The sequence below is a fragment of the Herpailurus yagouaroundi genome, unplaced genomic scaffold (genome assembly GCF_014898765.1).
Source record: "Herpailurus yagouaroundi ecotype Mexico unplaced genomic scaffold, PumYag 77, whole genome shotgun sequence".
NCBI classification, from domain to species: domain Eukaryota; kingdom Metazoa; phylum Chordata; class Mammalia; order Carnivora; family Felidae; genus Herpailurus; species Herpailurus yagouaroundi.
This window is the reverse complement of record NW_024412388.1, coordinates 43,984,407-44,003,766: the sequence shown is the minus strand read 5'-3', so window position 1 is coordinate 44,003,766 and position 19,360 is coordinate 43,984,407. Positions and strand designations below refer to the sequence as shown.

Genomic DNA, 19,360 nt, shown 5'->3' with positions numbered 1-19,360 from the left:
AAAAAAAAAAAAAAAAAAGCCCTGCTGTCTGTCTGTACCCAAGCCCTTCCACCAGGAAAGCTAGTCTAGGTGTGAGATCTCACGCTGTCTTTGTAGCCATCTAAAAATAATAATAATAATAATAAACTGGGCAGTTTACAATCGGTGGTTTCTTTCAAAAGGCCTTTTTTGGAAAGAGACAAGAAAGTCCCCTTTCTCCACTTGGGGTTTTCGGTTTGTGCGGATGGGCAAGCAAGGGGTGGGAACCTGTTTTGTTTTCGCTTGGTTTCTCCCGGCGAGGTGGCCTCAGCAGCTGCACAACTGGGACCCCAGAACCACCCCCTCCCGTATGTGGCCCGAGGGGCCAGACCACCTGACCGCTTTCAGGACTCCGCCACAGCGGAGACTCGCTGTGACCCGGTGGCATGCACTGTGTTCCCAGGACTGCTTCCTCCTCTCTCTCTTCTGGACCTTCCCCTGCCCGGCCTCCCTGCCGCTCCAGCCCTCTTCTCAGCCCCCACCCCAGTCTTCCCAGTGAGAATCCTGCCAGCTGGGTGGTGGCCTGGACGGAGCACAGTGGGGGAGGCCGCCCCCAACAGGATGGCTATGACCTGGGACATGGCAACCGTGACCCCCGCGTTCTCGCCCCGTGGCCCTGGCTCGCATCGTCCTCGTCGTGTGTGCTCGTGTGTGCGGGCACTGTAGGGCTGGAGTTTGGGTTTCCTTTTGTTTTGGGTTTGTTTTATTTGTTTTTTTTTTTTTTTCTCTTGATTCTTGCTTCCTTTTCAAAGATGGGAATTGACCAGAATTGCTCTGTATACGCTTGGAACTGGATGGAAAGACTTTGGAATAGCTGTTGGGGGGGCGGGGGACACCAACAACCAAACAGACGTGCTGTTTCCGGTCCTGTTTTTATTTTCAAAAACCGACAAATGCGACAGTGGAGCCTGTCCCCTCCCAGGAGGGGTGACTCATGGCCTCCCTCACCTCACTACCCCCATCGAACCTCTGTGTCTTGCCCTGAAGACACCCGAATTCTTTGTACATTTACAGCCCCTCCTCCCTGCTCCCCTGTAGCTGCTGTTTGTTTTCCTCCCTCCCCTTCCTGATCCATGTATATCATACTATGTGAGATACCATCTGCCTGAAAAAAGACCTTGTGCGGATTATTGGGAACATTGTAGCTGTTTCTGTGTTTTTTCTTACCTTGTAGTCTGGTTCTGAATTAAGAGAGGAAAAAAAAAGTAATTATGATACATTGTAGTTTGTGTACGATATATGTTGATAACGTTTTATTAAAGGGACATCTTTTTTCCGCAGCCCTTCCTGACATGTTTGGGGGCAAACGTGGGTGGGAGTTTATTCTACTGATTACAAAATGCGAGGTGGACTGCTTGGGCACAGTTTCTGTTCCTGGTGCATGACGAGATTTTGTTTTGTGTTCAGGTTGTCCTCCCTGTTTTCCTGGGCATGTGAATGCTGCATTTTCTGTGCAGAGTTGCAGTGGCCTTTGGGGAAGGTGGGTTGGGAAGGGAGACATCAGTGTCACGTCAAATATTTGGGGGCACTGCCAGAATGTATTTTTCAGGGAGTAGAAAAGTTTCCTGGTGTTTTCCAAGGAGAATCAGCACTGGCCAGTGCCAGTTGTGGCCCTGAGGGTGGCAGCCACACCTGGCTTTCCCACTCAGGTGGAGTGATTCACTGGTCCTAGGCTGGGGACCCCACGGAGCTTCAGTCTTGTGTTTTCGTTGTTTTCCCTCCAAGGCAAGGGGGAGCCCTTGGAGGATTTTCACAATAGCCTTTCCCAAATGCTGCATCCTGGAAGGTGGTTGGGTGGGGCAAGGTAAGCAGCGGGACGGGCATTTGAACATTTGGAAAGTAGGACTTTCTGCTTCCCTTGAGCTCTGGGGACCTTGCTCCAGGCCCGCAGAAGGGGAGGGAAAGTGTCGTAGGCTCAGTACATCTCTACATGGTCTGACCCTTCCAGACACACATTGCCAATTTCCGATCCTGTCTTTACCGCTACTTACTGTGACCATGGGCGAGTTAGTTTCTACCTGTGCCCTGCTTACCTCATTTATAAACAGGGATAATGGTTTACCTACCTCATGGGGTTGTTGGGAGGATGAGGTGGCTCTTGTGAAGGGTTTAGACCATGCCTTGCACGTAGTACGAACAGCAGTGTTAGCTATTAGTGGTACTGTTCCTCCTATGGGGCAGGTGCAGAGTCCAAATGGGTGTGATGGGAGGATCTAGAAGCTTGCATTTTGCCCTTCCCTCAGCTTGGAATCAGGTTTCTAGGCTCTTCCTCAGCAGACACCTTTGAACAACTGGGCAGCCCTCACCGTTGGAAGAGGATACTCAGGCTGGGACTGACCTGCACTCAGACCTCTGAAGAAGTTTCTGTTCCACCAGCAGGGAGCCTCTGCCACGTGCCAACCCAGTGCTGGGCAAAGGAGGTGGTGATGAGCAAGCAGCCACCTGTTACCCTTGCCGTCACCTGGCATTCCCAGGCAGGACTCGGGCAGGTGGGAGCCACGGTATGGGGGTGCCAAGCTGGAAGCGAACCCAGGTCATGGGTGCCCCGGTAGGGAGGAAAGGGCCCAGCCTGCAGTGGGATCCTGCTTTGCACCTCCCTGCACACCTCTGCTTATAGGGTAAGAACACCAAGCACCTTCCCACACCACCCCTCAGCCTGTGGCCCCCAGCAGCTAGGCTCCTCAAAGCTGGAGCCAATATCCAAGTGTTCCGTGTCCCCAGAATCGCCAAGCAGGCACTCAGTTTCTCATGGAGTAACCGGATGTTTGTTGAGTAGTCACCCCTGCACCTTCCCCTGCATGCTGTCACCTATGGGCCCAGGTGGGTGGCCTTCACAACTTCCTCTTTCTGTGGATCCAGAGGCCAACTGCTGTCAGTGTCTGCCAGCAAACTGGGAGCTCCTGGAGAACAGAGACCAGGGCTCATTCTGTGTCTCTGGTTCCCAGCACGAGGCCAGGCACACAGCAGGTATTTATAAAATGGGCTGGACTGCCCCCGGAAGAGTTCTGTAGTGGGGAACCTTAGGGCTCAGTCCCCAGTCCTGACCTAGTCTTCCATGGTGGCCCGGCTGGGGATGAGGAAACCCATGGACGCACACGTGTGTTTCGGGGGGAGGGTGACAGCTAGAAGGGGCTGCGCTGCTGTTGACAGGCTGGCTCTTAACTCTGGGCAGCAAGCCCACCCTGGATGCAGGTGGTGAGGCCGAGGGAAGCAGGCATTTGAGATTTGGAGAAGTGGATACATCTCTGTGGAAAGGATAGCTGTCCTCACATAGGAGCTTTCCAGCTCCTCACACTATACATACTCTGAGCCTCAGTTTCCCCATTTGTAGAGGGAGGATAAAACCCACCAAGTCCCGCCTGCCTTACCTTGCACATGAGGTGCGTGGGACTTGAGAGCGCAGTGGGCGCCCAGGACTTAGCTCTGAGCTCCACGGGGGACACCAAGGCCAGCCGCTAGGACTGCTCACTCAAGGTGGGTTGTGAGGAGGGCCCGCCACCCAGCCCGGCCTGCAGCACCGGCTTCTCCCAGGGCAGTCCTTGAGCTGCAAGGTCATCTACTGGCAGCCTCGCCTCTGCTGACTCGCAGCCTCCTTCCCACGCCCGAGTTGGCTGGCTTTGCCCCCACCCCCGCCTCCCACCGGACTCCAGGGGCTTCGGCCCACCCAGCCTGGCTTCAAAGCAGTCGCCACCATCCCACCAAGCCGAGAAGGCAAGTTGCGAAGCAGACAGAGTACGAGCCTGGGGGCTAGACACACAGGGCTGGCGTCCCGCTTTGCCATTTACCAGCTCTGGTGGCGGTGACGCTGCTCCAGCTCGCTCCCCAGAGGCCCTCTGGCAGGCAGCAGGGAAGGCCCACCTGCTTCCGTGGCGAACGGCTCTCAGCCCAGTCCCTCTGGGAACTGCACTCTGCCCAAAGAGGCTACCCAACCCGTCTCTCCCACGCAGGGGAGCGGTGTATAGCCAGCCAACGATGGCGACAGACTGGTGGCGTCTGAAGAAAGGCTCACCTCCTTGCCACCCACGGAACTGGGAGCCGGCCGAGACCTCAGGTGCAGTCACCGGGCTCAGACCCCTCTGCACGGCGATGCCGCCACCACTCCCCAAAGGTGCTAGTCCTTGAGGCCCTCCCCAAACTCACCTGCAGATTGTCTCGATGAGTTTCCCGGTGACCTACACCACCAGCTGTGTGACCTAGGTGACCTTATACTATCTGAGGTCCCTTATTTTGAGGGCCCAGAACACTGCCCAGCACACGGTAGGCACCCAGCGTCTTTCGTGAATACAGAAACACTGACCTTGCAAGAGCTGTGTGAGGAGTAAATAGGATGCGGTGTGTAAGGTGCCGGGCCCAGAGCAGGACCTGGATGCTATGTGAATAGAGGCCAGCTGAACCACAGATGTATTCCATTAACCCGGATGCTAAGGAGAAACCTACAATGAATACTCTCTTCAGATTTCCCGCAGTCATTATGGAATGAGCCCACAATTCAAGGAGTCCCGTAAGATCGCCCAAGTGTCAGAGAGCACCTGTTACGTGGCAGATGCTAGGTGCACACCCTCTACGGTCTTCAGAAGAACAAGGAGGTCACGTTATCCTCAAGTTTCAGGTGAAGAAGGTGAAACTCAAAGAGACAAAGGCTCTTCTCTAAAGTCAAAATGGACCACGGCAGAGCTGAGCTTAAGGCCAGGCAGTCAGGCTGCCAGGACAGCACCTGCTCAGGACGCCACCTACACGCAGCCACAGGCGACCCTTCTGACAGCACCCCACACCGGGCACAGGCTCCAGTGCCTCTCAAGGGCTCTTTATTGGCATCCAGACCAGGGGACAAGGGAGCACTCAGGCTCCGGGCAGTCACTGCCCTGGATGCAGGATCTTCCACGGGAGGGGCAAGGGGGCTTCAGACTCAGAGCGGTCCTTGGCTCACACGGCACCATGCAAATACAGAGCTAAAAACTTCCTGAATGTCTCTGGCTGGAAACCAGTTGGCCCAACAGGTTCCTGAAAAAAACACAGCCCGTTAGGATCCTGCTACTAGGTTTAATGAAAACAAAGGTAGGTTTTATGTAAACCCTCAGACCTGGATAATCCCAGTCTCTTCCTCTCGTGGACCAAGAAGCGGCACCAGGGAGCTGGTACAGAGAGGACGGAGGGGCTGGGTTGGTGGACGTGATGCGCTCATAGTGCTTTCAGCCAGTTCGTCAGTGGGCACCGCCCTCACGCCTCATCCCTCTCACCTCAACCACGGTGAACAAATGGTCTGCTGACCCTTTCCGTTCTGGGGGACGATAATCCCTCACTAATCCACACACACAGATCAGGCCCCTTCTCCTGTACTGGGCCTATGCCAAGTGTTAGAAACCCAACGGAGGCTTGAATCTGGCTCTGCCCTCAAGGAGCTTGCGGCTGGGTGTTCGAACAGGGACAATAAACGGTGACAGGCCTCACAGCAGTAGGGAAATGATGCGCAGGAAGCAGGGGAGATGACTCACTGACTCCCATACATGGAAGAGACCAGGTATGAATGAGTATTAAAGGGCAAGGAGAGTGGGCCAGGAAGGCAGAACAAAAGGCAGGCGGCGTCACAGAGAGTACATGTGCCAGTGCAGAGGAGGGAAGAGAAGGGTGAGGCTGGAGCCCAGGGTCTGTGCTAGGGGGCGGGATTGGGTTAGGAGCTGAACTAGACAGGCACCGAGGAGCCATCTGAGCAACCAGGATGTGTCTGGCACTAAGTCAGTGTTCTAGAAGGGAGGACCCAGAGATGAGAAGGAGAGCAGGGTTAAGGGCAGAGAGTGCAAGGGTAGCGGGTGTGGCTGCAGGTGACAGATAACGGTGTCTGGGGCCGAAGAGAAGGGCCCGGACGGGGGAGGGGTTTACAGGGCAGAAGCAGCACCGACAGGTACAAGAGACGGACGTAACTATGCGGCTGCCGCACCGATGCTATTCGAGGGGCCGATACCAGCTCCGCACAGCACGTCTGCTCAGGCCCACGCGGGACCCCCCAGCCGCAGACCCAGCAGCACCCCTATACTCTGCTCTCTCGCAGCCCCCGATGCGCTCTTGTCTCTTCAGAGTGCTTATCACTGCCTGACATTACAGCATTAATTTTAGACACCGCCGCCGCCCACTGCACAGGAAGCAGGCCTACACTCTGCCAGTGGAGCACTGAGGTGCGGTAGTGATGAGCCACCGGAAGAATCCCGTGTCCTTGGAATGAAATGAAGGAATGAATGCCTCGTCCACAGGCCCTGCCTCCGAAGAGCTTAGAGCTCAGTTTGATGGAGGAGAAAAACCTACAAACAGCTGACTGCAGAACAGCAGCAGGACTGTGCTATGATGGGGGAAACACGGGGGCTATGGGACCCACACGAGACACTTAAGTGAGGCTGGCAGTGGGGTGCTGGGTCCTTATGCTAAACCTGGAAGGACAAGGAGGGGATGGCCAGATGAAAGAAATGGGGGCAGAGGGAGAAGCCTCCTTTACAAAAGCAGCAGCTCCTACTAAGACCCCAGGCTAGCAGCTGGGCACGCAGGGTGCCGTGAGGAGCCGGGTGTGGAGGGGGGCAGGGGGAAGCGGGAGGGGAGAGCCAGGGAGGGCCCAGGGTGGAAGGTGCCATTTTAGGTGACAGGCAGGGCTAAAGTAGCCCTCCAGGTAGAGATCCTGGGCAGGAAGTTCCTAAAGCCAGGGTCCCACTCGCAAGCATCCCTTCAACTCTACCCCTGGCTCACTCTGGGGAAACTGAGTCACAGCCCCGATCCAATCACAAGACTGGAGATGGCTGGACTTACCACCACCACCTTCTTTTTGATCACTGGGCGACACCAAAAATGCTGATAGAGGAGCTGGTCTGAGTCCACCCAGACCAGATTCTTGACGCCCTCGTTAGAGGCCAGGTCTGTGGTGTTCAGCTGTAACACCAGGAACTGGAAGACACGTCCATCGGTGCCCACGCTCTGCACAACTACCGGCTGCTCCAAAACTTTAGTGTCACTCTGAGAGGAAAAGGGGACAAGTAAATCAAACCAGAAACGCTGGGGTGTGAAGAACAGCACAGAACAGGCGGCTTCTAGTTCTGGCCTTTACAACAAACGTCTGCTCCCATTTAAGGGTTCCACCACGGGGCCATGAAAACAGAGTAAGTTGAGGGCACCATCCAGAACGAGGCCAGCCCTCCCTCCCCCAGCCTGGCTCTGCTGACGTGGCATCTCATGGTTAAGCACACGGAATAATCCCTGCCGCTGGGAGGTGATGACTGGGCAAGCGGCAAGAGTACAGGAAGGTGAGCTGGGAAGTTAACAAGAAATCCCTCAAACCCATGGTGTTATGTGATGGTAACGGCAGTGACATCAGTTCCATCGAACGTTAACCTGGAGGGTCAGTGAACATCTATAATAACCTCACTCAGTTCTCACTCTACTTGACAGATGAGGAAACCGAGACTCAGCAAGGCAAGTGACTTATCTGAAGTCACACAGACGTGTGGCGCCGAACGCAGACTGGCCCACGCTCCGGCATGCTCACTTTCCACTTCTGCCTTGCTCCTGAGGGCCTGGCACCCTGGAATGCTCTAAGCCTGCAGTTAGTTGCCTTACTTGGGCTTCGTGCTCCCGACGCAACTCCAGAACGTGTCAGATTCCTGGAGTGTCCACAGCACTGTGTCGGAACCAGGTTTTCCCCAGTCAACACATTTGCTAATGCTCCTCAATTAGTGCCCCTTGGTAATAATAAGAACAGCAGCAACCAGTTACTGAAAGCCTCTCGCGTGCCTGGCATTATATCAGTTTTACATAGAGTCACCTGTAATCTCATGATTCTAGCAGTCTATTCCCAGTTCACAGATGAGGGTCAGAGAGGTGGTATAATCTGTTCCAGGTTACCCACGAGACGTGAGCCAGGATCAGACCCCAAGCTACGAAATCACTTAAAACCCCATTGTGACTGACACCTAGCGCCCCACTGTATCTGACACTAGTACCTCTCTGCACCCCTGGTAGCGTCCCAGCATGGATGACAAATTCTATGTTCACACCACTGAGACTTTGCGCAGAGTCCAGTTTGGTGACGACTACCCATGGGACAGAGATCCAACGGGCAAGCCCCATGAAGCAGAGCATCCTGGATTCAAAAATGCTGCCTACGTTCACCCCTCCGGGCTGAATGCGACATTAGGAATAGCTAATGTCAGACCTCAGTGTGGGCCACACCGGGACTGCTGGCCTTAGAAATACCTGTTCTTCGCTGCACGAGAAATAAATAAAAAGAAAAGTACCTCTAAGTGTTAGCTGAGAATTCTGTATTGACTCTTATCTCCCTCTACAGATCAATAAAACTGCAGGTAGTACATAAATTTCTCAGCAATTTTACCCTTTACATGGAGGCTCTTCCCATAATTGCTCAACTTCACATCCCCAGGAATAATTTGTACCTGGAGGGGGTGGGGAGGTCCCCTCTCCTACCCAACTGGGTGGCAATTAGCATCAGCCTTGCTACCCGGGCTCTGCTGGCAACAGCTGGCACAGACGCTATGACGAGCTTGCAGACCTGGTACCTGGCATGTGACTGTCTGCTTCCTTCCCCGGCCCCAGAGTCGAGAGGCAGCATGTCCTTTGAAGCTGGAGGGATCAGGGCTCCAATGCCAGCTTCCTCACTCGACAGCTGTGGGATCTTGGGCAAGTCACCTAACCGTCCAGAGCCTTCATGAGTATGCAGTCAGAGAATGGGAATAAAGACAACAACCCTCAAGGATTGGAAAGTCACATGAAGATGTGACAGTGGCTAATCTCTTAGCTGTGTGACACTGGCAAAGTTACCTAGCCTCCCTGAGCTTCAGTTTCTTCATCTGTAACATGAAGCTGACGGCATCTGCTCAGGGGGTTGCTACAGGGATCTGACAATGCAGTGGTTTTCAACCTTGAGCTTAAACCAGCATCACCCAGAGGGCTTCTCACAGCACTGGTTACTTGGGTTCCATCCCCAGTTTCTGATGCAGTTTTGCATTTCCACCAAGTTCCCAGATGATGCTCATGCAGCTAATCCACGACCACACTTTGAGAAACACTGACACAAAGAATCCTAACTAAACATCTGGCACGTGGCAAATGTTCAATCTAGGCAAGGTCCATTCCACTCCCTATCTCATTTGGCTAACCACACCTCCACAAACCCACCTAGTTCCTAGACCAAGAAGGATGGGAAACAGAACACTGTGAGTTTCACTCCTCCGGGGGGGGCCTCAGACCTGGGAGCTGGCAGCAACTCTCAGCACTCCTCCTAATACGACTCCTCCCCGACTCCCCAGGATCCAGTGTCCTGGGCCTGCTCAGGGAATCCCCTACTGCCATTCCCTACTCCCTCCCGGGAGGCCTTTGCTCCCAGCCAGGCTCTCACCAATGTGGGGGCTAGCTCTGTGGGACAACTACTCAGCCTGCACGCTACACCATCCAGGTCTGAGACACTCTCTCAGAATCAAGGGGCTATCACCAAATGGCATCTGGGTCCCCAGAACCCACCCTCACTTGGCAGGCAGGTCTGCACCACCTCTACTGCTCTCCTTCCTCCTGCCCAAAGGAGCCTTGTGCTCCAGGTCTGGTATCAGAGAACCGAGGCGGCGTCCCAGAGCACAAGTAACTGAAGCTGTAGGCGCTGGGTGCACCTAGTTCTGGTCCTCTCTCCCCCACTCACTGTGTGTAATGCTGGACAAGCTGTATTTGGTGGCATCACTTGGGAAACGGGGATGACGAAGAAACCTCGTGGGCTATTTTGATCAACAAATGAGGTATCTTATGTAAAAACACAGGCACACCGTAGGCCCCCGACAGATGTCAGTTTATCCCTGTGGGGTGAGTGGAAGTGCCTCTCCCTGAAACTCCTCAGTCAAGCAAGGAATCCCCCCTGTGCCTCCCTTCTTTCCGTGAGCAGCGTAAGCAGGAGGCCAACAACACGTCAAGTACCTTGGAGGTCTTCTCCACATACATACCCCATAGAGGCGCCGGGCCTGAGCCAGGGCATTGCCAAAGGCAAACAGGATCATCTTGGCCCGCAGGTGATCTGGTTGAAGGCGGTGTGGTCGTAAACTGGCGGTCTCCAGGAAATATAAGGTGTGGGGATAGGGGTAAGGATAGCCCTCCTGGAATCCTGCAAGGTACATAATCATGTGGAGGGGTGGAAAGGATGATCAGCCTGTCCCAAAGCCTGAGGAATGTCACCCGATCTTAGCTCCATGCCAGGCACTACAGACTCAGTAAAGGCAGATGTTATCCCTACAGCTCGGGGGATGACAAACTACAGCCTGCCAGCCACATCTGGCCCCTCCCATTTGTGAAAATAAAGTTTATACTGGGACGTAGCCATGTCCAGTCATTTATACAGTGTCTACGGAGTAGCTGTCACAGAGACCATCTGTGGCCTGCTAAACCTGAACTATTTACTATCTCTTTACTGAAAATGTTGCCAACCTGTGCCAGGTGATTCCTGCATGCTAGCTCTAACAACACCCCTTTCTCGCTCATTCAAGCACATAGGTGACAATGATGTCAGTAGAAGGAAACCTGAAATCTACGCTAATTATATACATATATTTTTTCAACGTTTATTTATTTTTGGGACAGAGAGACACAGAGCATGAACGGGGGAGGGGCAGAGAGAGAGGGAGACACAGAATCGGAAACAGGCTCCAGGCTCCGAGCCATCAGCCCAGAGCCTGACGCGGGACTCGAACTCACAGACCGCGAGATCGTGACCTGGCTGAAGTCGGACGCTTAACCGACTGCGCCACCCAGGCGCCCCGCTAATTATATTTTTAAAAGCAAATCGTTTACGAAATTCCACACTTCATTATTAGCAATGAATAACTCACTTCACACCTCACAAGTGAGCTGCAAACACTGGCACTGAGAATCAAGGCTTAGCCCTTGTTATCCCAGCCATACAACCCTGCCAGGCCATCATTCTCATCCCCTGCACTGCTAGGAGTAAACCCTGGGTAGGCTGGCAGCTTCCGGAACAAGTAATCTGGCTCAGTGAAAGCAGGTGTGAAAAGGAGCAAGAAAGAGGCCGGGAAGACACTGGCTATGAAAATCCCAGAGGTGGGCGCCTGGGTGGCTCAGTAGGTTAAGCATCTTACTTTGGCTCATAGGTCATGATCTCAGGGTTCATAAGTTCGAGTCCTGCATCAGGTGAGCACAAGTCCTGCTTCGGGTGAGCCCTACTTCTCTCTCTCACCGTCCCCTCTTGCTCTCTGCCCCTCCTAGGATTCTCTCTCTGCCCCTTGCTCCCTTGTGCCCTCTCTGAAAAGAAAAGAAAAGAAAAAAGAAAGAAAGAAAGAAAGAAAGAAAGAAAGAAAGAAAGAAAGAAAAAGAAAGAAAGAAAGAAAAAAGAAAATCCCAGAGGCAAGCGCTGCTTCAGACAGACAAGACTTCCCGTGGGCACTTTGGTGGGCCCTCCCCGTGCGCCCAGACTGAGACATGCACCAGGAACAGCAGCCAAGTGCAGCCTGCCACTACTTTTGAGAGGCTCAGTCTAGAGGGGAAGCAGACGGAAAAAGTGACCATCTCCACACGGAGGACATGTGAAGATATGGGGTGAGCCAGGGGCAGGGGAAGGACAGATGAAAGGCCTCTGACGATGCTGGAAGACCTCACAGCATTTCTGGGAAGAAGAGATTCCGAAGATGAACTGTGACAGATGAACTACTGAGGTGAAGGCAAAAAGAGGTGGACGGTCACAAATCTCAGGGAGAGGACGTGCCGGAGCCTCTGGTGAGAAGGGCTCCGTGTGTTACACGTAGCTGGAATAACGGAGGGTCTGCGGGGTACGGGGGAGACACAAGTAAGGTTGGTGGCTGGAGAGAGGGGCCGAGGCCGGGCCTGGAGGCCCTCATGTGATAAGCTGAGGAGTTCCAACTTTACCCAACAGGCAACGGGGAGGTGGGCATGGAGGGAAGGACGGAATCTGCTTCAGAAGGGTGCCTCTGGAACCGGGAACCAGAGGGACTGACAGAAAACAGCCTAGGTCAGACCGGTCAGCTGGGAGGCTGTGGCAACAGGCTGGCCGAGAGTGGGCGGGGCTGCTGGAGGTTGTCACTGTGGAGATGACGGGAGGCTGGGAGGAAGACACTACACCTCACAGGGACGGACTGGATGGCATGAACAGCGGGCCTGCCCAGCCTGACACCCTCATTTCTGTCTTGGCTGCCTAGGGAGATGGTGGTGCCTTATTCGATGGAGCTTAGATGAACAGCCCTATTTGAGGCCTGTGGGGCTTCCTCAGTCCTAGCAGAATGTTGGCCAGAGTTTACAGGGTGCATAGAGAGAAGGGTGTCTCTCAAGGGACGTGTGAATAAAGGAAACACCTGGTGCCTGGCCAAAAGGCCCCCCAAAGATACCCATTCCAACTCTGATGCAACAGTTACCTCTCAGAGGTCAAAAGCAAAGTCAGCCTTTGAACTGAACCCCTTAACCTCCCTGAGTCTCGTTTCCTTGCCTACAAAATGGGGACAACAGTACCTGGCACAAAGGCTGCTACATGGCTCTTAGGAGAAAACGCGCATGAGGCACCCAGCGCAGACTTAGTAAGCATTCAATATATCCCTTCCCTTCAGAAAAAGCACGACCCTCATCTCCATGCTTCCTGGAAATGCAAGGCTTTGACATTTACCTGTGTTGTCTTTCACATCATAAACACTGCATTCCTGAAGATCAATAGTGGGTGATATGGGATAGAAAGTCTCAAGAACATGATTCTTAGTAGCTTCAACCTCCTCCTTGGAGGCGATGGCGGGCAGCGGATCCTTGGTATTCAGTCGGGCTCCGCTAGAACCACGGACCTGAAGGAGAAAAGACTCTAAAAGGGGAGAAAGACAATTAGTCTACCCTGGTCTAAAGCCTTACCTCAGCTCAGCCAAGTCTAGAGCCTTCACCCTGCCATGCTCAAGTCTTACCACTGTCCTAGCTGATCAGCCTAATTGCAGAAAACAAAACTTTGGTTAAGTGTTAACCCGGGGATTCTTGAGAAGGGGATCGACTGATGCACTCTTCTTCCTGTGTTCCCTGGCCAACGAGCCCTGAGGCCCGGCAGGCTCTCTAGGTTAGGGCTGCCCCACACAGATGTTCCCAAGCACCTGCTCTACACTGGAGACTCAGAAATGAATGACAGTTACCCTCTGCTCTCGAGAAGCTCACCAGGTAAGGTGCATACAAAAGTATGAGCCATATTCAGAGACAGTAGAGGTGGGGAAAGCCGGCCTCCTCTCATAGGTCTGAGAATCCTTCTGAAAGTGGTGTGCCTTCAAACTAGCTTCCGACGGATGGATAAGAGCAGAACTTCTCAACTGTGGCACTATTCTCATTTTGGACCGGATAATTCTTCGGTGAGGGAAACTGTCCTGTGCAGCATCCCTCACCCGTACCCCCTAGATGCCAGCAGACCTCCCCGCTCTTCAAGTCATGACAATCAAAAATGTCTCCAGACCTTGCCACATCTCCCTTAGAGGGCAAAACTGCCCTTGGTTAGTTAACAGTTGGCCCAGGCAAAGAAAGGGAAGGAAAAACATTTTGGTTAAGGAAGAATAACCTGTGCAAAGGCACAGAAGTGTGCTCCTCCACGGCAGAGTTTAAGGAGACAAATCCAGGTGACTAGAGCGTGCTGTGGCAGGGAGGGAGGGAGGGAGGGAGAGGGACTGAGACCAGAGGCTGAGGAGAAAGGCTTTATTAAACTCTGGAAAAGGGCCAAGTTGTCTTCAACAGCTGACAGTGAAAAAACTGTGCCAGTCAGAAAGCCTCACCTAGGTCGGATCAGCGTATTTGCTACATGGAGACACAAGTTTATGAGGAAACAAACTCGCATCGGACTAATCAGCAAACCTGCCACCGTGAACATGTGCGGATGCCCTTCACGGAGGTCCCCACGGGAAGCTGCGTTGCCACCAGGCAAAATGTGCCTGAATGCCTCCCTGAGAATGGCCTCCTGAAGATTCTCCACGGAGGCAAATCTCCCTCTGCTTTGGGTTTTTAGAAACAGTCAAATCATAATGTGATGGTAACAGATCAAGGGTAATGATCTTCTATGTCTAAAAGCTGGTTTGGCCAAGAGCGCTGTCATATAATTAGCGTGTGGTCTCCCTCACTGGGTATGTAAAACAGGGATACTACATCTGTGGATGGATAAACTCTGATCTGCTTGTTAAAGTACATCATACCCACACCTCAAGAAGAGTTTCCTAAAGTATTTCCTGTTTCCTCACATATAATCTGCAAGGAAGATAAATGTGCCCGGACCTCTCCTAACCTTGGGTTTTAGATTCTCCCCACAGACCACTCTAGTGTGGTTTCCAATTCAATTCCCTCCACATCCCTCCTCCAGTGACAGCTCCAAATGGGGCAGTTTAATTAGAGGTAATACTTGATGATGGGCCAACAAGTACTCCTCTATTAATGAGGATCACTAATTTCCTTAGTGGTGCCATTACCTCTGCAAAGCTGACTCCGTGCCAGAAAGTCCATACTCAAAGGGGCAAGCTGGAGAAACCTGACCAAGTAGATGTCCTGAAAATCCCAAAATCATTCCAGAGCTGGTTTCCCTGCTCCAGAATTCCACCAATCACAACACTGGTGTGCTTTGAACATCCCTGAAACCCCTCAGCGCGGTAATCATCTGCCCATCCCTTCAGTCAGCACCTATCATGTGCCATGAACTGTTAAGACACAGCAGACAAAAATGAGTAAGGCAAGGTCCCTGCCATCAGAAGTTCAGTCTAGTGGGACAGATATTAGATATTAGAGAATTCCAATACAGTGTAATACATGCTCTAATAAAAATAGGCATGATTGGCATAAGAAGCACAGAAGAGAACTAGCTAATCTCTGCATTCACATAGGAAGGGGGCTGGGGCCTTGCAGACAAGTAGAATTTAACCAAAGGAGGAAAGTAGAAAAGAACATTCCACACAGAATGTACAGCACAGTGCAAAAGCTGTCAAAGTTTCATGCCAAAAAGCTCCAGGTGGCTGAAGTGTAAATTTGGCCCGGGGATAGGGGTGCCTGGGTGGCTCAGTCGGTTAAGCGGCCGACTTCGGCTCAGGTCACGATCTCGCGGTCCGTGAGTTCGAGCCCCACATCGGGCTCTGTGCTGACAGCTCAGAGCCTGAGGCCTGTTTTAGATTCTGTGTCTCCCTCTCTCTGACCCTCCCCTGTTCATGCTCTGTCTCTCTGTCTCAAAAATAAATAAAAAACGTTAAAAAAAAAAAATTAAAAAAAAAATTTGGCCCGGGGATGGGGCTGAAGGTGGGGGTAGCAGAGAAGGAGGTAAGACTAGAAAGACTAGGTGGTGGCCACATCACAGCGGCTCTGGATCCTATGATAAATGGCTTAAGCTCCTGGGAGACACTTAAGGATCTGAAACAGGGGAGGGAAGTGCGCTTTAGAAAGATCACTCTGGCAGCTACGTGGCAAATGGATTTGGAAAAGGAAGAAAGCATGAATGGGGTAAGAAGGCTCTTGCAATCCAGTATGAGCTTTGTGAAGGCAGAGATAGACTGTGCTTCATCACTTCTTACCTTCAACATTTAGGCACTCATGGGCACTCAATAGATAGATATGGTTGAATTAAGTCTTGGGAAGAAGTGACTAAAACCAAAAAGACTGGCCTGTGGCTAACGATAGGAGGAGGTGTCTGAGCCTACAAATTGGTCTGTGAAGGATGGAAATGAGCACAGGTATGGAGGCGGTGGTGGTGAGCTGGTAGTCAGGCTAAAAGTAGAAAGATAAAATACAGACCAAGATGACTAACCTCGATTCCAGGTGGTGGATAACGTGTAGTTTTTGGCACAGATCCGCCTGGCCAGAGAGGGATGCTTGAGAATCTGGGATTTACACAGCTGTATCAGACTGTCCACAATGACTGGGCTTGGAGGAAAGAACAAACATTTGGAGATGTAAAGCAACAGGTTGACTCCCAAGATCCATTGACTGGAAATCTTATTGACTTGGGGGAAACTCACCAGTAGGTCTCTCTCTTGGGGGTGTCTTCAGTGGAGTGCCAAAGACGGGCGTGAAAGATCACATTCAGAATGCGTTCATCTTGGTTCTCTATGTGGTTCTTTGGATCGTCAACAAGGCTAAGCACTTTCTTGGGAAGGCCTTCTATTAATTTGGCCTTGGTTAGCCACAGGGCCTGCTTTACACCTTTGGGGTAATCAGTTACAAAAACCAAAAAAACAAAAAAGGTGATTCAATAAGAATTGCTTAAGTCTGCCAATAGCATCTTAGGGAAACGTCTGTCTTGAGAGAGACAGGATTTGTACTGTGACATCTGAGGAGTCAGAACTAAAATAAGAGTGAACGCCAGGACCACCAAATTTCAACTCAACTTCAGGAATGACTGCCTATCTAAGGATGGTCAACAGTTGACTGAGGCAGTCGATGCCTGCACAGGAGGAATTCAAACAGCAGCTAAGATGGCTGGGGTCATAAGGCTAAATCTTGCAGGAAAGTGTCTGTCTGTTGCCTGCAAGATTCAGACTCTAGACTCTGGGACTAGATCGACGGATGCCAACATTTCAAATCCTAGATCCCTTCTATTAACCCACACCAAAATCCCTGATTGGAAAAGCCCTGACAGTGGGCTGGTGACTGCTTTGGGTAGCAGGCTACTCATCCCAGATGGGAAAACACCACTGTTTCAGAGATAGATCTTCATTTAAAAGCTATGTCTGGGATTAAATGGAGCCTAGGGTACTTTGGGGGAGACACCTTCAGGCAATTTCCTTTGTGCTAATAAATGAAATGCTATAAGGGCAATGGGACTTTTCACTTTCAGCCTTGCAGGCCTTGAGAAATACAAACATTTAAAAATACAACTTCTGGATTTTGTGGTGCACCAGAAAAAGCCCTGAGTGGGAGTCAGGTAACCTGAATTTTAGTTCTGACACTGCCACTGTTTCTTAAACTTGAAAAAATTTTAAAAAAAGATTTTTTTTAATTAAAAAAATTGAGATTTGGGGGCACCTGGGTGGCTCAGTTGATTGAACATCCAGCTCTTGTCAGGTCATGATCTTAAGGTCATGATATCAAGTCCCAGGATGGGCTCGCTGCACTCTCCAGTGGGCATGGAGGCTGCTTAAGATTCTCTCTCCTCTCTGCCTCTGTCCCTTCCCCGCTCGCTCTCTCAAAAAAAAAAAAAAAAAATAGAGATTTTTATGGCTCACTAGAATACGAATAATATGTAATAATTACAGATGCCATTTACTGAGCATCACCGTTTACCTGTGCCAGGTACTTTATCTACAAGTTGGATGTGATTTGATGGAATGGAGGAGATCCATCTGGAATCCATTATAGGATGGATTTTATGAAACTCAGAGACTAAGGAATTTACTTCAAGTTACACACCCCGAAAGTGATGGTGGGGAGGACAACGTGAGTCTGTCTACCCTAAAGCCTGGTAATGTTCCCGGGGTCACTCAAGGGTACCAAGTCTTGTGAGGTCCATCATAACACCTTGGTAGGGCAGTGGAAGTGTTTAGATGCTGTAAAGTCAGTTTTCAGGAATGGGTCTGATGGGCTTAAGAGACTGGCTGGTTGACTTAAGTTTTTGTCAAATCAAGGATTTATTCTCTGGCTTAGTCCGAAAATCCTGCCAGGTCTTTGTTTCTTAACTACTCCTTGAAAAATACTGCTCCCACTGAACCTGACCATTTTGTGTTTTTAGAACCAGAATCTGCACAGTAATTTGGGGACTAAGGAAGAATAGGCAAGAATACAGGCAAGAATACAGAAAGGGGGGACACATGGGTGGCTCAGTCAGTTAAGCATCCAACTCTTGATATCAGCTCAGGTTGTGATCTCCCAGTTCGTGAATTCAAGCCCTGAGTCTGGCTCTGCGCGGACAGTGAGAAGACTGGTTGGGATATTCTCTCTTTCTCTCTCTCTCTCTCTCTGCTGCCCACCCCCCTGCCCACCGCTTCTCCACCTCCCCCCACCACGAGCTGGCACTATGTCTCTCTCAAAATAAACTTAAAAAAACAAACATATATATATATATATATATATATATATATATATATATATATATGGAAAGTGACTCAATAAAAGAAGCCCTCCCATCCCCCACGGACCCTGTAAAAGAATTTCTGGTACTGCTCTAGACACACAGACTGGTTTCATTCAGCTCAGTCATTCTGACCTGCTCTGAGTGAGAATGAGGTGGGGAGGTGGGGGAAATAGGCTAGATGGCTTTTAGGTCCAAATCCCTTCCTTGAGAACACCTCAGCTCTGACCTTTGACAAAGGACACTGATCTAGGAAACCAGATACGTAGCCCTGGCTTCACTATTAACCCACAGGGCATCTCTGGGCAAATCACATCCCTCTCTGTTACATTCACCAAGCCTGGGAAATGAGGCCATAGGCCAGGCGATTAAGCACGCTTTCAGCTACGACTTTCCACTATAAACTCCCTCCACCATTTCTTCAATGTAGTTATGTGTCCAGGGTGTTAAGAGCTGCAAGGGTCAGTGTGGTCCAACTAGTCAAAACCACTCAGTTCACAGAAAAGAGAGGCTCTGGAAGGTTCAGCCACTTGCCCCAAATGACTGAGATTTAGATAGAGGCACGGCTAGGGCAGAAACCAGGTCTTTTCACCTCGCCACTCAACCTAATATTCGCTCACACAAGCACAGCGCTTCACATCCCACTTAACCCTGAAACCCTCAGAAGACGTAATCACTACCGGCCCCATTTCGCAAAAGAAACCGAGCCCCACAAAGTTTCAAGGTCTTGACTAAGGCCACAGAGGGTCGGGGTCGGTGCTGGGCGGAGGAACAAGGTCCCTCCTGCTGGTCCTAGGGTCTCACCCTCGAGGAGGCGGCAACGGTGGTGGAAGACGTAGCAGGCCCGATCCTTGTACAGCGGCTGCTCGTGAATCGGGGTTGGGCGGCGGAACTTTGGGTGCGTCCAACCAGGGTCCCAGGGTGGGAAGACCGGCCGCGCCAGCCCGGGCATGAAGTGCATCTTCCCAGCGTAGGTGATGGGCTCCAGTCCAGGGATCTCGTACACCCTGTCCAGGGGAGGAGGCTCGGGCTTCCGCGTGGAGCGCACGCCCCACTCGTACGCCCCGCGTGTCGGGGTCCCGCAGCCCCCAAGACCGAGCGGCCCAGGGCGAGCCAGTGCACGCCTCGCGGACCCCGACGCCAACGCCATCCCGACTTAGTTTCCTCAAGACCTCCACCTGGACGCCGCCATATTCCCGCGCGCAAAGCCTGCTGGAAGCGAAAGGGGCGAGATGCCAAGGCCCGTTTTATGATTGGCATCCACTTCAACCAATAATGTTCAAGATGTCCCTGCCTTGC

The 19,360-nt window shown here is 51.8% G+C and overlaps 1 protein-coding gene across 1 annotated transcript; it reads right to left on the bottom strand.

Annotated features, from left to right (window-relative positions):
- Positions 1 to 4,794: 4,794 nt before the first annotated feature.
- Positions 4,795 to 19,274, bottom strand: MRPL37 (mitochondrial ribosomal protein L37). The gene is made up of 7 exons (XM_040470337.1): positions 18,866 to 19,274; positions 16,014 to 16,197; positions 15,803 to 15,918; positions 12,674 to 12,859; positions 9,996 to 10,153; positions 6,808 to 7,011; positions 4,795 to 5,019 (listed from the first exon to the last, which is right to left on the bottom strand). Exons 1-7 carry the CDS (start codon positions 19,209 to 19,211, stop codon positions 4,942 to 4,944), a joined length of 1,272 nt encoding a protein of 423 aa, XP_040326271.1. The 5' UTR covers positions 19,212 to 19,274; the 3' UTR covers positions 4,795 to 4,941.
- Between the last annotated feature and the right edge of the window lie 86 nt (positions 19,275 to 19,360).